Here is a 22,585-nt window from a genome sequence, read left to right on the forward strand (position 1 = left end):
AAAAGTAGATATAATTTGATTATAGTAGATAGATTAGTAGGTAAAATTTGAACATACACAGGGATTCCTATTAATTTCTGCTCATTTGTATTGGTTTTAGCCCGGGCAACTCCATGGTATCACAACATGTAAGCTCTTACTTGTCTGTATAGTGCTTAGGACAATGGAACCCTGCTCTACAATAATAGCCCCTGGGTAATACTATAACCTAAATTATCATCATCATCATTCAGATTGAATTAAGAGGCTTGGAAAGAATATGCATCTAGGGAGGAATCTCCGGACCAGTCTTGCTTAGATCATTACTGATAGCTATAATGAGAAGGGCAGTGGAATATTTGCTTTGATGTATTCAGAGACCTGGAAGGACTGCACTAATAACCTGGTCAATAATCTTGATGTAGCAAAGATAAGACAATCTGAGCTGTGCTACAGGAGGATGACTCCAAGAACAGATGAATTTCATCCTCTCCAACACCTGTCATTTTATTATCAGATGAGATTCACAAAAAGAGTTTAAGAGTTTGTGGCTTACAGTCCTTTGAAAATCAAAGGGAGCTCTATTCCTGCTTAAATTGGGCTGAAACCTACTTTTCCCAAAAGCCTGAATATAAAAGAATCTGGCTTTTCAAGATTATATATAAACACAACCATCATCCCCGGGTTTAGCAGCATTTGGGAAAATTTTGTACTTATCCACCCACACATGATCTTACTGAAGTCTGTGGAGAGTTCACCCACAGATGGATGTGACCCACCGTGTTTGTATCTAGAATGGTGGAACAATACTAACAAACCCCAAATTTCAGTCAGACAAGCCCAGCAAAAATCATTAGGATGCTGCTATTTTTGTTAAGGTTTCTTCCTCTGTAATCCCCAGTGGCAATGCAACGAGCAGCTACTGTATGGGCTCAGCCTCCTTTGAATATTAAATTACTGAAGTTCAGAAGAATTTAATTACTATCTCACCTACTTAACATCTTCCAGTGATGCCTCTGCTACAATTATGGTACTACATTACATGCAATTTCAGCTTAATTGAATAACTTGAGTAAAACCTGGGTTCCAATTGCCAGAATTATCTGTATTAAGATAGCTATAACTGAGTTAAAAAACAGAAAAGGTGAGATGATCTCTATGCATACTGGGATATCAGGTTTGTGGCACATACTCTAGTTTATTCACCCCTAATATTACCATACTGTCAAAAGAAATATGCTTAGAAAACATTGCAGACATACCAATGGTCTGGGTGTGAGCAGTTAAAGAATTACAAAGTCAAATCAGGATGTCAGGTAGCAAAATGTAGGCTCTAAAATATTTTCAAATATTCCCCTTATCATTTTAACAGTTGCTGCCTCTTTGCTCCCCCAGCTGCATATACCTATGTGCACTTTGGTCATTGACTGCCAACCTCCATTCTCATGGTTCCTCACACTCAACTATTTGTAAAATATACTTTCCTACAAAATAATTGTACTGGAAGCGAGAAAGGAAAAATTTGCACAGTGACAGTGACAGAGGAAAAGAGCAGTGGGACAAAAGCCCAGATTGCATTTTCCTCAGGCTGTTTCTCTACCCTGCTGTATTTCATGTAGCTTCAAACTGGCTCAGATCCCCCCTGGTTTGAGATAATGACCTGGCATAGGAACTCAGCTGCTGAGTCATTCCACTTCAGCAAGAAAGTATGAGAAGAAAAGGTGTGGTGATAAAGTCAGTATATGAAAAGTTATGGAAAGCCATAGATGTGTGTTTCCAATGGCTCTATTGTCCAGTTGAGTGCGTAGAGTTTCTAAGTCATTCTGGTCTGAAAAATAAATCTGTACTGGGAAACATACCTATTCTGCTTCTCTGCAGCTACGCTGCAAAAAGAGTTTGATTATGCAGCTCTCCAAATGAGGAAGATATGGCCCCTAAGCACAGACACGCACAGTCCTCCAAAGGCATAGATGTGGAAATTCCCAGTAGGTGAGGTGCTGAAGGAGAATAGAGGAAGCAAATTAAGTTTTCCAAAGGAATCCAAACACTTCACTTTTTCAACAGCAATATAGGCTGACATAATGATGCTCTACCGCTTTGCTCAACACTTTTTCCCTACTGTATAGAAACATAAATACTGACATGATGCTCTGCCTGGTTGATTGCTGGCTCTCTCAATATATGCCGCTTTATTTCTTTATTAGTCTTTAAGGTACAAGTGTTTAGTAGTCCTTGTGGCCTAGTTTACACTCCAAAATAGAGACAGGATTAAAATTCACTAATCCCAGTATCTTTAGGAGAGAGTAGATAAATAACACTTTCAGAAATGGAAACCTGTCTGGGGTATTTTAACGGAGATTGCTTGAGCCAGTTTTTCAGACATTATCTGGCATTACGGCTATTAGTAAAGTATAAGCAAAGCAGAAACACCCTTGTCTGCACTTTACTGTACTCATTCCCATTTGCCTTAAGTAAATATCAACATCTCCAGGATACTGAAAAAATAATGCCTTTTCAAAACAGAAGTAAAATTGTGAACATAATAATTAGTAAAATAACCCAGTTTCAGCTGAAACCTCTAATTCAGTTCAGATCTGCTCAGTTTGCAGATTTGTTGCAAAATAGTAAAGGAAACCAACTGCCTAACGACTGCCAAAGAGGAAACAGCAGCAATTTGAATGTGAAATCAGATGCAAGTGTGGTCTTCAGAAGTTGGTTGATGACATTAACACTCCTAGAGTGTTAAGTTGTTAACTTTGAGCTATTTTGGCCAATTCCCAGTATTAATTATAAGCCTTTATACTCACATACTATGTTCTATGACTGAAAATTCTATTTCCCTGCTTGGCATTTGCTCATCTACTTGATCAAAGACATGATTTCTGACACTGACTTCAAAGTAGAAATTTCTTTATTTGTTGAAAACACCATTACTCTTTTCAGCCTTTCTAATGTCAGGTTATCAATTATAATAATTGTACTAAGTCGATTATCAGGTTTAATGAATTTTTTATTTGGAAGCACAAAGTTCAACCACTAAGGGCTGATTAAATCCAATGCAGCAATCCAGGCAGATGTTTATTATAACTCTAGTAGAAGGGAGCTTTCAAAAAATCAACTATGTACATTTTCTTTGAGAATGCAGTCATTTTCTGCATATCACACTTTAACCTAAAAAGCTAACCTTTAGCTCTTATATACGTTCTGTTCACATTTGGAAGATAACAGATGCAATTCAGTGTGTTTGAGTCTGTTGGTGGAAAAAATCAATTGCAGCTACTGTGGCTCAGAGTTTCTGTAAGGCTTAGTAAAATAAAAGCTGGCCAGAGTGCTGCCATTTCACTGGGCAACTGTGAGCCACTAGACTTGATAACATTCAACTGTATTTCATATTGCTTTTGCTTGGGGGGAAGAAAACCTAACTTCCAGTGGTAAGAGAAATAACACAAACTTTTCATAAAGACCATGTACAACAAATGGGTGACAGGGAGAACCATGTCTCCTATTCTCTCAAAGCAGCCAAAAAGCAAATAATCAGTAAGAGTGCAATTGTCTTGAACAAGAAGGGCATCAATTGTTACATGTCAACAGCTACCTGGTACAAACTTGTACTTCATGGGTGGCTCACAGTATTAACAAGATCCATGCGTAGGTGTAGGAGTGGATATAACAGAAAAGTAAGGAAGAAATACCTAAAGGAGAAATATAGACATGGATCCTGAAGGTAATTCAGAATTCAGAAAAAGTAACAAGAAAAAGGTGTATGGATTGACTTTGGAAATGAAAAACAATAGTATGGGAATGGAAAAGACAGTAAAAAGTACTGTGGGAAATCAAGTTAGTAAACAGTGCAGATCTTAAAAAAGTCACCTGAGTCATCAAGCCTGCTGACTATTTTTTGACATTTTCCCCAACTGCATCAGCTTCAGTAGCAATATTGTCTTTAAAAGATTATTAGAAAGCAACTAACATGATCTGCTGAAATAGGGAACCAAATAGTAAAAAGCCTTTCCCATTTAAAAATATTTCTGAGAAGTCTCAGTTAGCTATTGATATTAAGATGTTCCACAATAATAATCTCTTGAACTCTTATTTAGACTAGATTCTTGAAACGAGCTGGAAAATAATAACCAGTTCAAAGAGATCTTTTTTTTTTCTTTTAAATGCCAAAATTCTGTTGGTTTTTTTTTTTTTTTTTTTTTTTCCACAGCTCCATAGACCACAAAACCTCATACAGCAAGATGTAATAAGAGCCACAAGAAACAGGGGTTTAAAAAGGAAGCACTTGGAAACAAAATGTGTATTAGCTAAAGCGCTTCTTAGTCAGGTTGCCAAGATATTCTGCCATAAGGTCTGACTAAAGAGATTCTGCCCTCTTCATGCGGGAGGCTGTACCCAACCAGAGCTTCTGGAGCTTCAAACTTCTGCTTTGTATTTTCTTTTACAGCTGATACTGACAGAAGCCAGAACGTTTTTGATGTGTCACATCATTGGATATATAAACGCATATATCTTCTACCAAGTGAGTGAATTATTAGGATATTCCTCAGTGAAAAGGTATTATGGCAGTTTAATGCTTCATTTAAAATGTAGAGTACATTCCCAAGTGTCCGTAGTAGCTGAAGTCTGACAGAAGGGCATTGCAGCTACTGAGCTTAGGGAAACAACTGGTGTTAAACCTGTCTGACATCTCTCAGAAAAATCCCTCCTGTTACAGTCTGACTAATATCGTCAAGATGCTTTATTGCACTTTTCATCAGTAGGTCACAAAACACTCTAGAAAGCTGGCAAACACCATTACAGATACTTTACAAATATACTGATATTCTTTTACTCCTAGACTCAAAGAAAGGAACTAAGAAAACATACAAATCTTATGTTTGTAGAATCTAGTAGTGATTCCATGGGTTTATTGGTTATATTTCATTTACTTCAGCTGGGAAAAAAACCACCTTTATAATAGCACAATTGCTCTCTGTTTGTTTTATATTCTATGAGTATTTCATATGGCCAGTACATCAAGAGAAAAACACCTCAATGAATTACAGGGAGGCAAGGAGTAACTAATACTATGCAAAACACTAGAGAAGAAAAAGGGATTCCTGGAATCTTTCCTTTTCTTGATTATAAATGAGAAACATGGCCAGAAATATTTGCAATATATCAGACTTTTTTCAAAAAATAAGACTCAAGAACAAGACTATCCTTAAGGAGAAACCTACTATCTGAAAAGAATAAAAGATAAAACAGCTAATTAATACTAATGGATTAATCACCCAGTAGATCAAGAACAGAGAAAGTCTCCTGAAACTGCAGTTCAGATTAACACTTGAAAAGACTTTCAATACCTAGGAGGCCCATATAAAGTAAACAGTGTCCATAGCCTGAAAATATTTTCAAATTCCTTTGAAAATTATTTTCTTTATTCTTCAGACAAATCTAACAACCTATAATGGGCTAGTAGATACTGTCAGAATTTGCTTTGCTTGTGTCCATCAGAGGCCATAATTTATTTTGCCAAAAAATAAAGGATTACAACGCCTGAGGTTTACATTAAGTTGCTGAGATTCCTCCAATTAAATCACCCACTGGCAGAAGCAAGCTTGTTTGGTCTCTTTTTAATTCTGTCAGAAGGTAGAAAGATAACAAGATACTGTCTGCAACAACATAAATCATGTGGAAAGCCATCAATCAGAAGTCCAATGCAAAAAAATCAAGCACACAAAACAGTGGACTTAGCTATGATGACAAAAAACCCAAAGCCTATTCTTCATTAGTAACTGTTCTTTGTTAGTAACTATTCTTCACTGTAACATTCAAATTTTGCACCATTTTAAGTCTTTCTTTAGAGTAAGACATTGACTGCAAAAATGGAAGACATTCCTCCCCACATGAAACTGAGACACAAAATATTCTTCAGAATACTAATTTCTAAGCTGCTTATTTCACCTTGAAACATAATGAAATAAAATAAAAATTCAGAGCTACTTTTGCCACTTCTCTAAGAGCAAGAACAAGCATAGGCACATTTGTGTGTTTCCTTTGTTTCTTTTTAATCCGATTGCATTCTTATATTAAAAAACATAGATCATAGATACAGATCTATGATATATGCTTATCTGCTGTTACAGAAAGAGATAAGAGAAAAGCAGTACATGATTAAACATGTAACAAGTGTTGTATCTTAATGAAGCAACCTACTGAATATTCAGAGGAATTCTCTAACGGATACAGACTGCAGTATGGGGCTTTGCCAATAACTGCATATTAAAAAGGAGGAGGGGGGAAGAGAAAAAAAAAAAAAAAACAAACCCACAACGCCAAAATACAAAAGGTAGGAAGCTACCAGGGCAGAGATCAAAAGTATTTTATAAGATCATTGCTTCTGGGGTGAGCCACCCTGGGGCTAAAAAATGCTTCATGCAGATTAGCTATACTTATGAAATGCAGTCAGTGTAAGCAAAGAAAAGGATGCAAGATTAAATTTTAGATGGCTTGCTAATATATCCATGCATACATTAATATGTCCTCTGTATAACCCCAATTAATTTTGTAACTGCAAGAGAAACCTTCAGACTTCTGTTCCTGACATATAACAAAGCCATCAGCCTCTCACAGTCCTCCATGTCTCTTAAGAGCCTCTGAAATGCAGCATCTTTGCTCTGGAAGCACAACCTGTGCTATGGCACAGCCTCAACTGTTTGTGACACCTGAACAACAGAAGTTAAAACAAATTCAGCCTTATCTTGTTCTCTTCCCTGTCTGAACTTCACCTCTAACATAGGGTTCTTCCCCAGTAACAGGAATTAAGGCTGTTCAGCAGCTCTGGAAAAATAAATGGCATTTGTTATTACGGTTAGATGACCCCCCCAAAAGCACCAGGAGCTATATTTACGCAGGAGTATCAGGCATAGTAATGCTGAAAGCTGCAGCAACCAGCTTTTCCTGTGTAAATCTGGTTCCCTGGTAGCTAGAGGTATTTACAATTACATAAGCAGAGGACTTTCCTGCAGTTGCTCATTTAAAACAGCTACACAGGCCTGTTGAGTGTATTTCCTAATGTTTTCCATCTCTATGCAGCAGCATCTCGAGTTAATCTACAGCTCACGTGATCCACTGCAACATCATGAGAGTCTTGGAGTGTGCTGTTTTCACAGTACCTGTGACCAGTGTATGACTTTGTATTTTATACAGAATTCAATAGTAAAAAAAATCTCAAAACTTTTGGAATTGAGAAATGTAACTGTTACATCTGAAAAAAAAAAAAAAAAAGGTATAGAATGTTTTGACCTTATTTATCCAAATTGTCTTTAGAACTCAATTTTTATTGAAGTTGATGTTAATTCATGAAATAAATAGCTCTTACCTAATCTACATTTTAGGACACAAAAAATTACTCTTTATGACACTTTCCAGGAAGCTCAGTCTAAGTTATTTTTCACAGATAAATTAATCACCCAGACTCATCCTCAGAGTCCCTTTCTTCATCTTTGTTAATTTGTCAGAGAAGCACAGCAACCACTGTAGTGAGGTCTGACTCACTCTTGGACAAGGAAGGCTTTGGAGATGACAAAAAAGCTGTTTCATTAAAGACAGTAAAGGGGGTGTGATAGATTCCAGGAGCCTTTACAGGAATGACCTTCCTGCACCCAGGTGGATAAAAAGAAGAATGATAGGCATGCAAAGGACAATCTACACACTTACCAAAAGATGGGAGTTAGGAAAGAGAGGGATCTGGCTTGGAGCAGAAACAAAACATTTTTTCCCCAACTAGATACAGAGAATCTGAAGGAATGGGTGAGATAGGGGCGTTTGCCACCATCGAGGAAAAAGAACAAATGGAATCAATGTGCTGTGGTGACAGGAGAATCAAATCTCCTACCTCTGCAAAGCAATTTGCACATCAGTTAATGCATAACCTTAACTTTGGCAACCACTAAGCAAATGAATTGCCCATTTGCTCCATGTGGAGATGTTTTTTCCTTCTCTCTATTGGAAGGTCATTCCATCAATCCTGACTTTCTGTAAGCTGTCAGCAACCCTGCTGTTGCTGCAGGACAGCACCCTGAGACAAAGAAAAGAAGGAATATCCAGAGTGGCTCCTTGCTTTCTAGAAAGTGAGGCCATCAAAGGGGAGGCAGCTGAAGAGGTTTCTGAACTTCCTTGTTTAAAAATATATTAGGCTAAGATAATAACAGTAATTTACCTGGCTACTTGTTTTTGTGCAACTGTCATTCATGCTTACACTCAAACCTTGCATTAAATTATGAAATGGAGATAGTTGGAATAGCCTGACATTAAAAAAAAAAAAGAAAAAAAGGAGATGCAAGATCCTTACATGGATTTTTACTTTTAAGCTCAGGTAAAGGAAGTGGAATATACTTAAAACAAGAAGAAATCTAACATCACAATAATAAGAATAAGGTTAATTTAGAAGCCAGAGTTATCGTTCATTTAATGAACACTATTATTCCTAGGAGGAAGGGAAAGAGAGATGCATTTAATTTAGAGATGGAACTTGCATGTCTGAATTTCAGGAATGGTTGTGTTGTATTCAGATTTCCTAACACACCAGGGATTCAGAAGGCATCTAATTTCTAACAATGCATTTTTACTGAATTAGCACTTTCTAAGCCGTATAAGAAAACCTCTCTAGCATGTCAGTGGAGCTTTAGAGCTGCAGATCAAAGGATTCTGATCTTACTGCGCCATCTAGTGTCAATCGAGGGAAAGTGCAAGAAAGTATTTTAAAGTATCTTTTCATTACATTACAGAGTAAGACACAATTTCATCACCTCCATAAGCTGCAAAGAACATTTATCATCTTAACATGGTAACTCTCTCTTTCACAAAACTTCTCAAGTGTTAGCATTTTACCAAGTGTTAATACAGCCACGTAACTGAAAACTTCCTTTACAGCTTCAGTGTTTGACATTCAAAGCTGCTGAAGCCGTTGTAAATTTTGTCTTCTCCACACTAATAAGTAGATCAACCTTTAGAGAAGTTTTCCACTTTCTAACATTAAGCATTTTCCAGAACTGAGTTGAGTGTATGGGAAATGCTACAGGACAGTAGAAAAGCAAAGTTAATGCAAAAAAATCTGTAAATTACAAAAGTAAAAATCACAGTGAAAAGAGAGTCTAGTTTTCAGCATGACTGTTCTTGCTCGCTATTATCTTCTGAAAGGAAGTAATCTAGCCAGTGCACACTAGATTTTAGGTATTTGAAAGATAAGGCATGTCTAACATCAACGTCAGAAAACCTATTCACATTCCTAAACAGTATTCATTATAATCAGTATCTGAGCGTCTCAGAGAGATTTTCAGAATGTCTGAGGACCAGATTTCTGATTATTCAGCACACAAAATTAGTGTAAGGTCATTAAAGAAATTATATTTTGGTATCTAAAAAAACCTTCTGAAATAACCAATAATTATGAGCTCCACCAGGATATTTCTGGACTATGTCAAACCACATAATCTGGAATATGAAATTACGGCCAGGTTTTTTAGCAATTTGTACACAGCAACTTGATATCAGATTGAAGATGCATCCGTTCTATACAGCATGGACCATGTCAGGCCTTTTGGATCACGCATGTGTTAAAGAAGATGGGCTGAATCCTTCCATCCTGAGGGTTGGAAAGTCTTTCAAGGATCCCTGGAATGTTTTCCTCGGAGATGTACACAGGGGTATAGACAGGCCCATGGTTTCTCTGCCTTCAACCATCCACAAAACTTGTAACTGTAATGATGCAAGTCTGGGCTCAAGCCGTCAAGCTGGTTTATGGATGCACACTGACATGTTCACTGGAAACTTGGGAGTGCAGGCAGGGTGATGGGAGCAAGCAGTCTATCTGTACAGACAATGTGGCTTCCAGAGACAGTTGTGGTACTGGTCAGTTATGGGAGTTGGAACCAGCCACCCTGAAGGGTAGTTTTCTGATTGCATGGTCTTTGCAGATTTCTTTCCAAATGAACACAAATGTATGCAAACACGCAACTCTTTCCTCTGCCAAACTCAAGTCACTTAGGGAAACTGATGTGATTAAGGTGGATATGTGGCTTGGCCTTGGGACAACGCTTTGGTTCCAAAGCATCTTAACTAGATTATTTTTATGGTCAAACATTTTTCTTTTATGATACTATTTCAAACATAAAAATATTGGGCAAATCATCCTGTCATCAGGGCATTTTGCAGCCACTAAACACAGACGACTGCCTCAAAAATTCTTTGATAGGTATACTCTGCTGTTGCAGACCCCACTGTGAAATTCAGGCAGCAAAACGCAAAGTCAGGCAGAGACTTAACCCCACTCAGTCAGAGAGCCACCCCCTGCTCACGCAATGTGCTTGTCGGCTGGGGGGGTGGTCAGACAGACGGTCCTAGTGACACATGGGGGGTGACACGATCCCTCTCTTGGTACAAGCAAACTTGAGACTTTCTTTTACACACATTTTCCCTTTGCACAAAATGCTGACTTGTATTCATAAAACAGGCAGAACGAGCCTACCTTTCCAGTGCAAACAGCTCTATCCCACTGCAACTGACAGTGTCTTCTCACTCCTAAGAAGTTGACAGGCTGTATTTGGGCCCCAGTATTTGTTATATATCCTCAGAGCAGGATTCCAGCAGTTCCACCTCTCATGCAAGGCAATGAAATATTTAAATTGCAGGCACACTTATCCAGCCAATCTTTAAAAACCAGTATTTTACCTTTCCCTAGGAAGGCATGCTATGGGTTGAGAGGCAGTATGCCTCAGAATTAGCCATTGTTCAGTGCAGCCATGTTTACACAGTACTGCCGAGAAGAGAGTGGAATACTTAATGATATCAGACTATAGCATGGAAAGTCTGTAATTCAACAACCAATTCTGACTGGATTTTGGAGAGTTTAGAATGCTATTTCTCAACTATGTGGAAATCACCATGACAAAAAGCTTCTGAACAGGGATTTCAGACAATTCCCAGAAACAAAAGTGAATCTAAAGCAGGTGTTTCAGATAGGAAGTGTACCAGAGTGCCACAAGCTCTAGCAGAAGGTTTACTCCAGTCTCCTGAGCTACTTCTCTACTGAAGGTTAAAAGACAGAACACAGACTGCAGGAGAAGGAAAGCAGGAACTTCAAAGCCATCTGAAGAGACAAATTACTAAATTTAGATTAAGTGGCAGGCATGAGACACTATTAAGTGGCAGACACGAGACACTGAATCTGAAGGAAAGGAGGGAAAGGGACAAAGACAGAAATCCTTATGCTGAGGAGAGAACTTTCATAAGACACTGATTTCCACAAGAAAATACGATATAGCTCCTCTCCTCCCATCACTTCAGAAAACAGCAGTAGACAACAACTTTCTCCTATCACAAGAGCAAATTAGATTGAGAGCTGTTTTAAGGCAGCTGTAGATGTCTGGAGATACCTTTCACCTCATTTCACAATAAGCTTTTTATCATCATTGCTACATTATCAACTTGGATCACTAAGCCTTACTTGAAAGTCTCCAAATGTAAAGAAAAATATCTCTTTTTGACTTTCATGGATAAGAAGTACCACTATAATCTTAATACTCCAGAAGTCCTAAAGTGCCAAGGATGTTTCCCTTCCAGGCAAGAAATTGCTTTGTCTGTGCTTGTCCCCTGAGGTTACACAGAGGCCACGTGGAAGTAATCCCTTCCAAATAACTAAATCGATCTACTTCAGCATAAGAAGATATATCACTGCTTGATACTGTTGGCTTCTGCAGTAGAAGTTAGGTAAGCAACCCTGAAAGCAGCGAAACACGAAAAGACAAATGACATATAAACTACACACAGGAACAAGAGCAGAGGACAAAGATTAATTCACATGGCTATTCCATGAAGGCTCAGTGAACACCAGCTGCATTCACATCAATCTTTAATAATAAACATTTCCTTTCACTTGGAACCACACCGTAATCACTCTGCTACGCAAGCGATGCCCATTTCACAGGCTTTGAGCACCAGAAGGAGCAAAACCCATCTGCCTTGTTTGCTGCTTAGTTAATTGCCGGAATAAAACCATTACCCAGAACATCACCACCTCTAGTAAAAGATATTCTTCTTTTTTTTCCCTTCCTAGGCCTAATAGAAAATAAAATAGGAAAACTATCATGTTCATCACTTTATCTATGTGCCTTTCATTAGAGAATCTTTAGGAACATCTTCAAACTATTGCAGTCTTATTAAAGAGCAAATGTAATTTTCAGGAATGGTTTTCTTTTTGGTTAATATACAGGTTCACCATGAAGATAAACATTTTTTGCCCAGCAAGATATATCAGAGGACACCAGAGACACATGTACAGAAAAACCTTCTGTATTTTATAAATAGTTGCCTTAGATAACAGAGAGATGTCTCTACATCACTTTGAATTGCAACAAAACCCACAGAAAACAGCAAGCGCTTAAGTGGTAAAGATCTGAATAGTGGCAAATGAGCTCCCTTTTCAGGCATAACTTACGACTTTGGCACAGCTATATAGCTTTTAGAGAGATGCAAAAACTAGGTTCCATCAGATGGTTCCATTTACAGTATTTTTTTTCAATTTCTGAACAAGGACAATCAGGAAGGGAAGTCTGCCATTCTGAAATCACCGTGATATTGAGGCCGAGAACCTGCATTATTTCTTTCTCAATGTACAGAAAAACAGGCTCATTAGCCAGGAATGATTTTTGCTCAAGCAAAAATCTCACTCAAAGCAAAAACCTCACATCTCAACACAAAGCTTTGCCAACTAAACCATCACCTGTTACACTACAGAGAGCCCTAAAAAGCCATCACAGGACAATTGATCTGCAATGATACCTTGCAAAAAACAGCCTGTCTGTCTGTACGACAAAATAAGTTTCCCAGGTGTTTGATGCTACATGTTTTCTAGTTTGTGAGGACCAAAGTCACAATGAATACCGATCCTACCTTCAAAGGAGAAATGTGCGACTGTAAGACATATCCATGGACATTCTCTATCTGAGACAGGTTCTTCTCTGACACATGAACAAGCTCTGGGCCTCTCACTTCATGGGTTAATCGAGGCAAAGTATGATCATGTGGAGCGTCCTCATCTTGATAACGATATTTCTAGAGAAAAAAAGATAGCAAGGAAAAACAAATAAGGCTTGAGGAGGCAATGCACATATATTAATGTAAATATGGGATAACAGATAAAGTATCTGACATTAGATAATATAATCCTAGGATTTCTCATCTGTTCTGGAGAGAATACCTCATTCGTTTTTTAACATTTTGTGAAAGAGAGAATATGTGGTATTTCACACTGGTACACAAAACTTTCACCATCAGATAGACATCTGAGACGACATGCTGTCAAAGGCTGATACTGAAAAAAAAGACATATCGATCGGCTGAGCTGTAGCATCAGCTCCCATTTCACATCCCCGTGTTAATAACTTCTACATCCTTTCTCTGCAAAATATTTGAGTCATTTTCCTTTTAGTACCATGTACTCTGATGCTGGAGAGCTCATACACACTTCCACAGAGCCACAGGCAGACAGAAAATTACTCTCCCGTGAAGCTTTCCCCTTACCCTAAAGACTAATTAGGGTGTGAGGTGTTGTAAGGCTCTGCTCCACTGAGAGGCATCATAAGAAACAGGAGGTAAGCAGCTTGTCCGAGATCCAAAATGAAGCTTGTAACAAGGAATATAGTGCTAAAAATGAAATTAAATGACCCAATCTGTCCTTTAGCTGGAATCCTTTTAAAAAGGCATCATCCATGTGGCTGACGGGCCCAGCTGTGTCTTGTTCTGGGGCTGTTGGAGGCTGGAATTGTCTGTGTCTGGCAGGGGCAGCCCCGACCCCTCCTCACAGAGATGCCTGCAACCCCCCTCCCCACTGCCAAAGCCTCACCTCTGATACCTGACATGCATACACACTGCTGATCCTGAGGGAGAAGACTACCAAACGAATTCACATGGCATAATGCAGTGGTGGGGGATGTTGAGATGTTACAGCAGGGAGCAGGAGGAGGAGAGCAGAGTGTAAATCAGAGAGGGAATCTGCAGGTCTTTGGCAATAAGAGAGGGGCAGATAGTGCCATTGTAAATGCCATTTCAGCTGACAGGAATATACTAAAATATTGGAATGAGCAAAATCAAAGACTAAGATTTATTCGGAAGGCCATATAAGAAGTCTTAAGTTCAGGTACGTTCACAAGGACATTGCAAGACAGAGCTCTCTGCTGCTCCTGCATTTCATTTTGACTGCTCAGCTCTGGGGCATCACTTCATTTACTCATCCCTCCAAAGAAAATCATCCCAGTTTATTTCTGCCTTCACTCTCATGTATGGAAATGGTTCAGCAGTTGCCAGTTATCTTCAGAATACGCACACATGTTTTATTTTCTTCTTTTCTGGTATATGCCTGCAACCCTTCACATACTCACTTTTCAGATAACATAATTAATGAATCTATAAAATGAGTGACACCAGACAAGTATTATTTGGGCAAGAAGCCATCAGTCTAATAGATGGTACTCCAACCAATGTCACATTAAAGGCTTGGCACACAGATCATTTAAGCCCCAAGCAATCAATTATTTTTTGAATCCAGTGAGTACTCTTTCAAAAAAGACAACTACTCAGAGACACCCTCTTTAAAGTGAGTCATTTGCTAAAACACGATTAGGAGAAATAACTGCAGAATACCACCTCCTATCTCCCCACAAAATGATAAAAATTTAAATGTCCAGTGACAACTTTCCAAAGAGACAAGACAGCAGTGGCAGAAGCCATAACAAGCTTTGTCACATCATTCATACAGTTTACAGCACAAGAAGCGGTGTAAGGTGGCATTAAAAAGAGACCATCTCTTTACGTTCATCAGTAAGTCCTTTCCTCATCACTGCACTGTGGTGTAGCTGTTGCATAAATGAGAGCCAAGGCCCAGAGGAAAGTGGCTCACCCTGAGCCCTGAGTTCCTGAAAAGCAGAACACTTCCATGCATCTCCACTGGTAGACTTGCCCATGAAAACCTATGCTTTACAATTAAAATCAATCATTTTATCCAACAACTGCACAAATAAACCCCAATAACCAATAACCCCAACAAATTCAATAATATCCATGTCCTTGTCCCATAAACTGGAAAGTTTACAGAACAAATTTTGACTTTTCCATTTGCCTTTATCTCCCTCCAACCGCAAGTCCAGCCTTGCTCTTCACAAAGTATGAGCGAAAGCATTTCTGGGTCAACCTGTTATGTGTTTGTCTCATGTTCTTAGCACCAAACTCATTGATTTTCCTACATATTTCCTCCTACAGCATCCCATCACTGAAATGCTTTCAGCTGTGAACCAAAACAGCTTGACACAGCAAAAAGCCACTGGTAAGGCTGAAAATACCAAACCAGAATTGAGACCCTCCTGCAAAAATGCCTCATTCCTCTCCATCACTCTGTCCTGATGGGGTCCTGCAAATGTCCTTGAAATTACCACATTCCCTAGAAATCAGAGTTTTCTCTAAGGGTTAATTTGAATTTCTGGAGGGAAAAGCATGATTGCACGGAAATGCTACTCTTCATTTGACAAAAGAACAGGTGGATGTCTTATGATAATTAAATTACAAATCAGTGCCTGCTGCTGACAGGGTATTGTACGCTGCCAACTAGCATCAGATATTTAAAATCCTCTGTAATTACCTATAATGGGGGAGTGGAGTGTGCTGCTGTGAATTTTTAATATGAACGTGCGTTTTTATAAGAGATCATTCTCTCTACAATGTGAGATTATTACCGCATCGTACTGTCTAAAGGAACATTTCTAGGGCTGTGTTTGTCAGATAAACGGGACTGAAGATATGAATCCAGCAGAAGGTAATGGTCAGAAGCCTTAAATTTAAACAAAGCCAGCTTTCAAGAAAAAAAAAAAAAAGTAAAAAAATAAATGGGAAGTTACAATACAAGTTACAATAGTCAGACTACTGCACTGGCATGGAAATACGGATGTTCTTACAACTTACCTTTGACAGACTGTCAGTTAATTAAGATGGTTGTGAATTTGTCATTTGATTTTGGGCCAAAGAGAACTGGCTTTTACAAAAGCCCTTAGTATTTTTCGCAGTTATCATCAGTTTGCTTTGCAGAAAATGCAAACAGAACATTTAATTTTAGATCAACTCAAATTGACCCGTGTCCTAAACTTCTGAATGTGGTTCTACTGGACTTGCCATCCAAAAGCACATGTCCCTGTTCTTCTCTGCATGGGTCTTTGGCTGGACCACACTCCAATACATCACACATTACTTCTGCTTGCAATAGGAGGGCTGCAAAAAGAGGGAGCAAAATGTTTCAAGTCTCAGATGCTATTCCTGTCCTCAGGAGGGGCCAGACTTCTGCACCTTAGAAGCTGCGGGTCTTCATATAACCCACATAATTTAGAGACCACAGGGAAAGGAATTTCTGCAGAAAACTTCCCACAAGAGACAATGACTTCTTACAGGTCCAGTTGTCCCATTGCAATCTGGGTATAGACATGATATGCAATTGAGTCCCAACACTACCTGCTCCTGATCCCTCGCTCACTTGCCTTTTCCCTCAACCCAGGATCTGAGCTATTTCACAACTCCTGTGCAGATTAGGCCCACTGCTAGTCATCTGCTGCAACCTTGACATGGGAGTTGTCTTTGAACAGGACAAACATCACCTCCCTTCTGCTTGATATTAGGTCCAGAATTCAATACACTGCATTTGTCTGCAGTTTCAGCAACAGGCAAAACCTGAAACCGTTATGGACTTGGTCCATTTAGACAAAAGTTCAGCCTGCAAAGTCCCATTAAAAAAATGTAGTGCCACTTTGTCTCACTCCTGGGTTCATTTTTTTCAGTGGTCTTCAATGTGTTGATTTTTACTGGCACTGCTCTCCAAAGGCAGCAAATTTCAATGTCATAGAGATGAGTATCTTGAGAAAACAAACTTTACAATTTGCACACACAAGTCCTTGGGCATTCATCCAATCATGAGTAGAAATAATGTTACTCATCCAACTGATTGCAAATGAGCAACACAGCTTGAATCCTGAATATTTGCAATCAATCTATAGAGTAAAAAGAGAAAAAAATACTCTTCTCATTATATAAAATGGAAGAAATCACAATCTGCTTGCCAAGACTGTGGAAGTAGATTAAGAAGCTTAAATCATTGAATAATTATACTTATTGTGAATGACTTGCTCTTTTGCTTATCAAGTAGATTTCTAACAAGCTTGTCACTATATCACAGCAATACCTTTCATCCAAGAAGCCCAAAGAGCTTTACAAGTGGTTGTCAAGTCTGATAACATCCTGTTGAAAAAAGTATGTGCATCATCTAAAGGTGGGTAAAATTAGGCACAGAAATATAACTTGCTCAAGGTCACAAAGAGATTCAATTAATTAAGCAGTGGTAGAACTCAGGAGATTTTTCCAGTCTGCTCTTCTAAGCCCAAGTCAGTGCAATGACACTGACTTTAACAGTAATAATAATAATTATTATTTTAAAAATAAGGTGGTAGTTTGGCTACTGACATTACAATTTTTTCTAGTTTAGTGTTTTTTGTTTTGTTTTGTTTTGTTTTTTTACCCTACAAAGGTTCCAGGAGACAGCAGACTTTCTAAGGTCAGGAATTAGGTTTTTCTCTGCATCAATGTAATAGCTAGTGATGCCTTGACTAATTTATATTGTGCTATCTCTGAGAAACACATAGTGTTTTTTAGAGGACAAAAGGTTTCCTGTAAGAACCAAATTGTTTCACAGAAGGGACACTATCAACACTGAATACTGAGAATGTGCACTTTTCTGTCTAGTCCAAAGAGAAGTTGGACTAGAAAAAAAAGCAATATATGATATATTCTCCAAGTTTACTGAAATAAGCAGGTATTTGCCCATTGTAAGGAATATATGTTCAGGTTTTAAAAAAAATGCAAGTACAATGTATTGGAAAAAGTATGCTTTACAGCATTTGCCTCATCTGTTTTTTGAAACTCGAAATAATTTTATTTTTCATGATGAAGAAGAAGTTAAATGAGCATTAGCCAAAGTACGTCTTCCTTGTATTAGCTGGACGTAGTTGCACCTTTCGCTCACAAGATGGCACAATAACCATCGAGTTAAAGCATATTCTCACACTGAAGTGTTTCAGGAAAAAATAAGTAGCTATGCAATGTCACGAAACTTCAAACGATTTTTACTTTGAACTGACCTGGTACAACATTATTAAAAACAGATGACAATCTTTTATAGTGTGTACATATAAACAGGTAATGATCATACACAAAGCTGGCAGCTGGAGAAAATTCTAACAGGTCATATAAGCATCAAAAGTTACAAGCAAACAGGAACCTATTGCTTTTTTCAGGCTTTAGCATGAACAAAACCACTATGTATTGACAAGATTGAGACTAGCCCAGAATGCTGCATTCCTCAAGGAATTCTAAATCCTAATTAAAACCGCCTGCATGCAAATCTGTACCATGAGGTATTCAGCTCCATATGCTGCATCGCATTTTGGACCTGTTAACAGCATCAGTTTAGCCCTCTGGAGGTTGCTACTTGCTATCCAATAATTTAAAATAGATTTTTAACTTGAAGTACCAGTGTAAAAAAAGACACTCTAAGAGGGTGGCTTTGCTAGTATTAAATGGTGAATGTGGCTGCAGACTATAAAAATCGGTGACTTCAAAAAAAAAAAAAAAAAGTCCAGTTAATACTGATTGTTTAAGTGGAGCAAAGGAAAGACGTGGGTGAAACCATACAATTTATCAGCACCAGGCTGTAGCCAACTCTCCATCCCTTTGTCCTGCAATAACTTCAGTTGCATACTCCTTTTTATAGTTTTTAACTCTTCCCTTCAAAAGATTTTTTTTCTGATATATCCATGTTCCCACAGCCACTATAGAAGTCTTCATGTCTCAGTAGCTCCCTCCTTCCTGCCTCCTTTCCCCTGCAGCTCCTTCCTCATCCTCAGAAGCACCATGTCCCCACTCTGATTCCCTGATCCCTCCAATTCTGCTGCTGCAATCTCCCAGCATGGAAGCACTGAGCCTCACAAATTCTCCTTTTCCACCCCTTGCCTAATCTGAAGAACAGCTTCTGGCATGGGACGACTGTGCTGAAGTTACTACTGAGCATTTGGAGAGACAGAGCTGGCAAATGCCACCAGTCGCTGTGTCTCAGTTTCCCTGCCAATAAGCCTGCAGTGGGAATGCAGCACGCAAAACACCCTGCTTTTATATCAGAAGATTACGAAGTAATCATGTAATGTAAGAAATAAATAATGTATTATTCTTGCCTGAAACAAATGATACAGAGAAACAAACAGAAATCACAGAACAAATGGCTTAGCCCTCATATGTTTTCAGTACCAAAAATGCAGATTTTAATTTAGTCCAGCTTTGCTCAGAACGTGACACGGCAGGTCATTTGTGTTTTGCAGCTGAAACCCTCTCCCCATTCTTCACACTTGGGTGCCCTACTTAGTTGAATTTATAAAAAAAATAGGACTCCTCTTCATAGTGCACACCGCTAGTGACTTCTTCACAGTTAACTAACTATAAAAAATAAAAAATGTAAGGTATTTGTACTGCTTAGTTTTGCATGTATCTATATACTGATTTAGAGCTTTAATTATGTATTTTCACTATATTATTTCCCAGTGCCATTCTGAGCATCAGTCAATAGGATAGCACCTACTAAGCTACCCCAGAGAGTAACCAAGATTGTTCCCTAACTCTATTTCTTAGCCCTCACGGGTCTTGAGTAGATGTACTTGTGGTGGGCTTTTTGGGCCCTCATGCCTGCCCAGTTTCATAGCTCTAATTTGGGACGCTGCCTGACTATCTTAGCACCCGCTGGTGGTCACTGTGGAGAGCCTGCAAACTGAAGGGATGCAGTGAGACTGCTAATTCAAGTGTTAATTAGGCTTCCCCAGAAGGTCCCACTGAAGGGGGTCTCTAGGGAGGGATGGCCTCTGGGCATAGTCTCTAGTGCTGTAGCCTTTCCCATGATGCCCATGAGTTCATCTTAGGCCCAAGTGTCTCATGCAGCCTCTGGGTATAATTTTTCCTGACAGCAGTGCTAGACATAGGTGGTTCTCCACCTCCTGCATCTGTGTCCCCTGTGCAGCCCTGGTCCTCTATCCTGGTCCTTTGTTGTACTGATCAGTTACTGATCAGGATTAGGATTTTTTACAGGTTTATCTGAAGATAAATTATGCACTTATGGAGCTCCCAGCCTCAAAAATGGGTGCATCAGCTCTAGGAGAGGAGGCAACACAGGAGCAGGAATGAAAAGTCAAGAAGGAGCGAGTAATTCCTTGAGACAGCATTACCAATAAGAAAAAGATACATGCAGATATTACCCTGAGTCCTTTCCTCTCTTGGATACATACATAATCCAACACAGGGAGCTTTACATGTCAATGCTAAAATAAGCCAAGTGATCTATAACATGTAATGGCAAATCAAGGAATGCTGACTTGAGATTTCTTTAGGAAAGAGAAGGAATAGAAAAATCATAAAACAGGGACTTTTTTGCCTCAGTCTTCATGGGCAAGTGCTCCAGCAACATCACCCAAATCACAGAAGGCAAAGGCAAGGACTGGGAGAATGAAGAAATCCCCACTGTATGTGAAGGTCAGGTTTGAGAACATCTAAGGAACCTGAAGGTGCCCAAGCCCATGGGACCTGGTGAGATGCATGTGCAGGTCCTGAGGGAATTGGAAGATGAAGTGGCTAAGCCACTTTCCATCATATTTGAGAAGTTGTGGCAGTCCAGTGAAGTTCGCACTGACTGGAAAAAGGGAAATATAACTCCCATTTTTGAAAAGGGAAATAAAGAAGACCCAAGGAACTACAGGCCAGTCAGTCTCACCTCTGTGCCTGGCAAGATCATGGAGTGGATCCTCCTGGAAACTATGCTGGGGCACATGGAAAATAAGGAGGACATTGGTGACAGCCAACATGGCTTCACTAAGGGCAAATCATGCCTGATGAATTTGGTGGCCTTCTATGACAGGGTTACAGCACTGGTGGATAAGGGAAGAGCAACTGACATCATCTACCTGGACTTGTGCAAAGCATTTGGCACTGTCCCACATGACATCCTTGTCTCTAAATTGGAGAGACATGGGTTTGATGGATGCACCACTTGGTGGATAAGGAATTGGCTGGATGGTCACACTCAAGAGTTGTGGTCAACAGCTCGATGCCCAAGTGGAGACCAATGACAAGTGGTGTTCCTCAGGGGTTGGTGTTGGCACCAGCGCTGTTTAACATCTTTGCCTGCAACATGGACAGTGGGATCGAGTGCACCCTCAGCAAGTTTGCCGATGACACCAAGCTGTGTGGTGCGGTCGACACGCTGGAGGGAAGGGATGTGCCATCCAGAGGGACCTGGACAGGCTTGAGAGGTGGGGCTGTGCAAACCTCATGAAGTTCAACAAGGCCAAGTGCAAAGTCCTGCACATGGGTTGAGGCAAACCCAAGCATAAATACAGGCTGGGTGATGAGTGGTTTGAGAGCAGCCCTGCAGAGAAGGATTTGGGGGTATTGGTGGATGGAAAGAAAACTATGAGCCATCAATGTGTGCGCGCAGCCCAGAAAGCCAAGCGCATCCTGGGCTGCATCAAGAGAAGTGTGCCCAGCGGGTTGAGGGAGATGATTCTCCCCCTCTACTCTGCTCTGGTGAGACCCCACCTGCAGTGCTGTGTCCAGTTCTGGGGTCCCCAACATCAGAAGGACATGGACTTCGAGTGGGTCCAGAGGAGGCCACAAAGATGATTGGGAGGCTGGAGCACATCCCTTATGAGGACAGGCTGAGAGAGTTGGGGTTGTTCAGCCTGGAGAGGAGAAAGCTCCAGGGAGACCTTATAATGGCCTTCCAGTACTTAAAGAGGGCTTACAGGAAAGATAGTTTGCATAGCAGTAGCTTCTCCCAGAAATTACTGAAGTGGCAGAGGCCTGTGCCTCTGAAGATGGTGGCTCTGCCCCCTGCTAGGTGTGTAGACTTTCCATCTAAGGCTGTGGAGGGTCATTTTAAAATGTGACCCTTGCACTGCTCACACATTCCTATTTCCCAGACTTCTTGAATATAACTGTTCCCATTGACACCCTTGCTTTTTCTGCAGTCCCAGGTCTCAGTCCCAGGTCTAAATGAAATCTAAGAGGAAAAGTAGACTCTGTTTTTCTTAAATTAATACTCAATTCATAGGTTAAAAGAAAGATAAATCTGCAGAATAAAGTGCTCAACAGTCAAGGAAGTAAGATTTTCTTATGAACCCTATCTCATTTCCTGTGCAGACAGGACAGTTTTTTGAGAATTAATTGTGTGTTGAAGGACACAGGAACTGTGTGTCTGTGGAATTCCAGTATACTTTCTTACAGAAATTGGAGAATTCTGGACAAAGGCTATATGAGGTGAAAGGAATCTTTCAGGCTAAAATAGGTGAATGCTATTGCAGGTAACTGTTTCTGTTCTTGCTTTTGCCACAGAAATCTCATGAAAACCTAGGCATTTCACAAAACCTAACTTTTCACAGGTGTAGAACTGGGATATTCCTCACTTTGAAAGGTCTTGGTAGACATGGATGGCCAGGTT

General features: G+C 39.6%; 1 protein-coding gene across 19 annotated transcripts in view; it reads right to left on the reverse strand.

The window, feature by feature from the left end:
* The window catches only part of DLG2 (discs large MAGUK scaffold protein 2), a 1,053,560-nt gene that overhangs the window by 563,438 nt on the left and 467,537 nt on the right, over positions 1-22,585 (reverse strand). For all 19 annotated transcript variants that reach the window (XM_074816343.1, XM_074816342.1, XM_074816341.1 and 16 more), the window contains one exon: positions 12,916-13,077. In XM_074816343.1, the coding sequence (XP_074672444.1) occupies positions 12,916-13,077 (162 nt within the window). The remainder of the gene's footprint in view (positions 1-12,915; positions 13,078-22,585) is intronic.

The sequence above is a fragment of the Strix aluco genome, chromosome 2 (assembly GCF_031877795.1).
Source record: "Strix aluco isolate bStrAlu1 chromosome 2, bStrAlu1.hap1, whole genome shotgun sequence".
Classification (NCBI taxonomy): domain Eukaryota; kingdom Metazoa; phylum Chordata; class Aves; order Strigiformes; family Strigidae; genus Strix; species Strix aluco.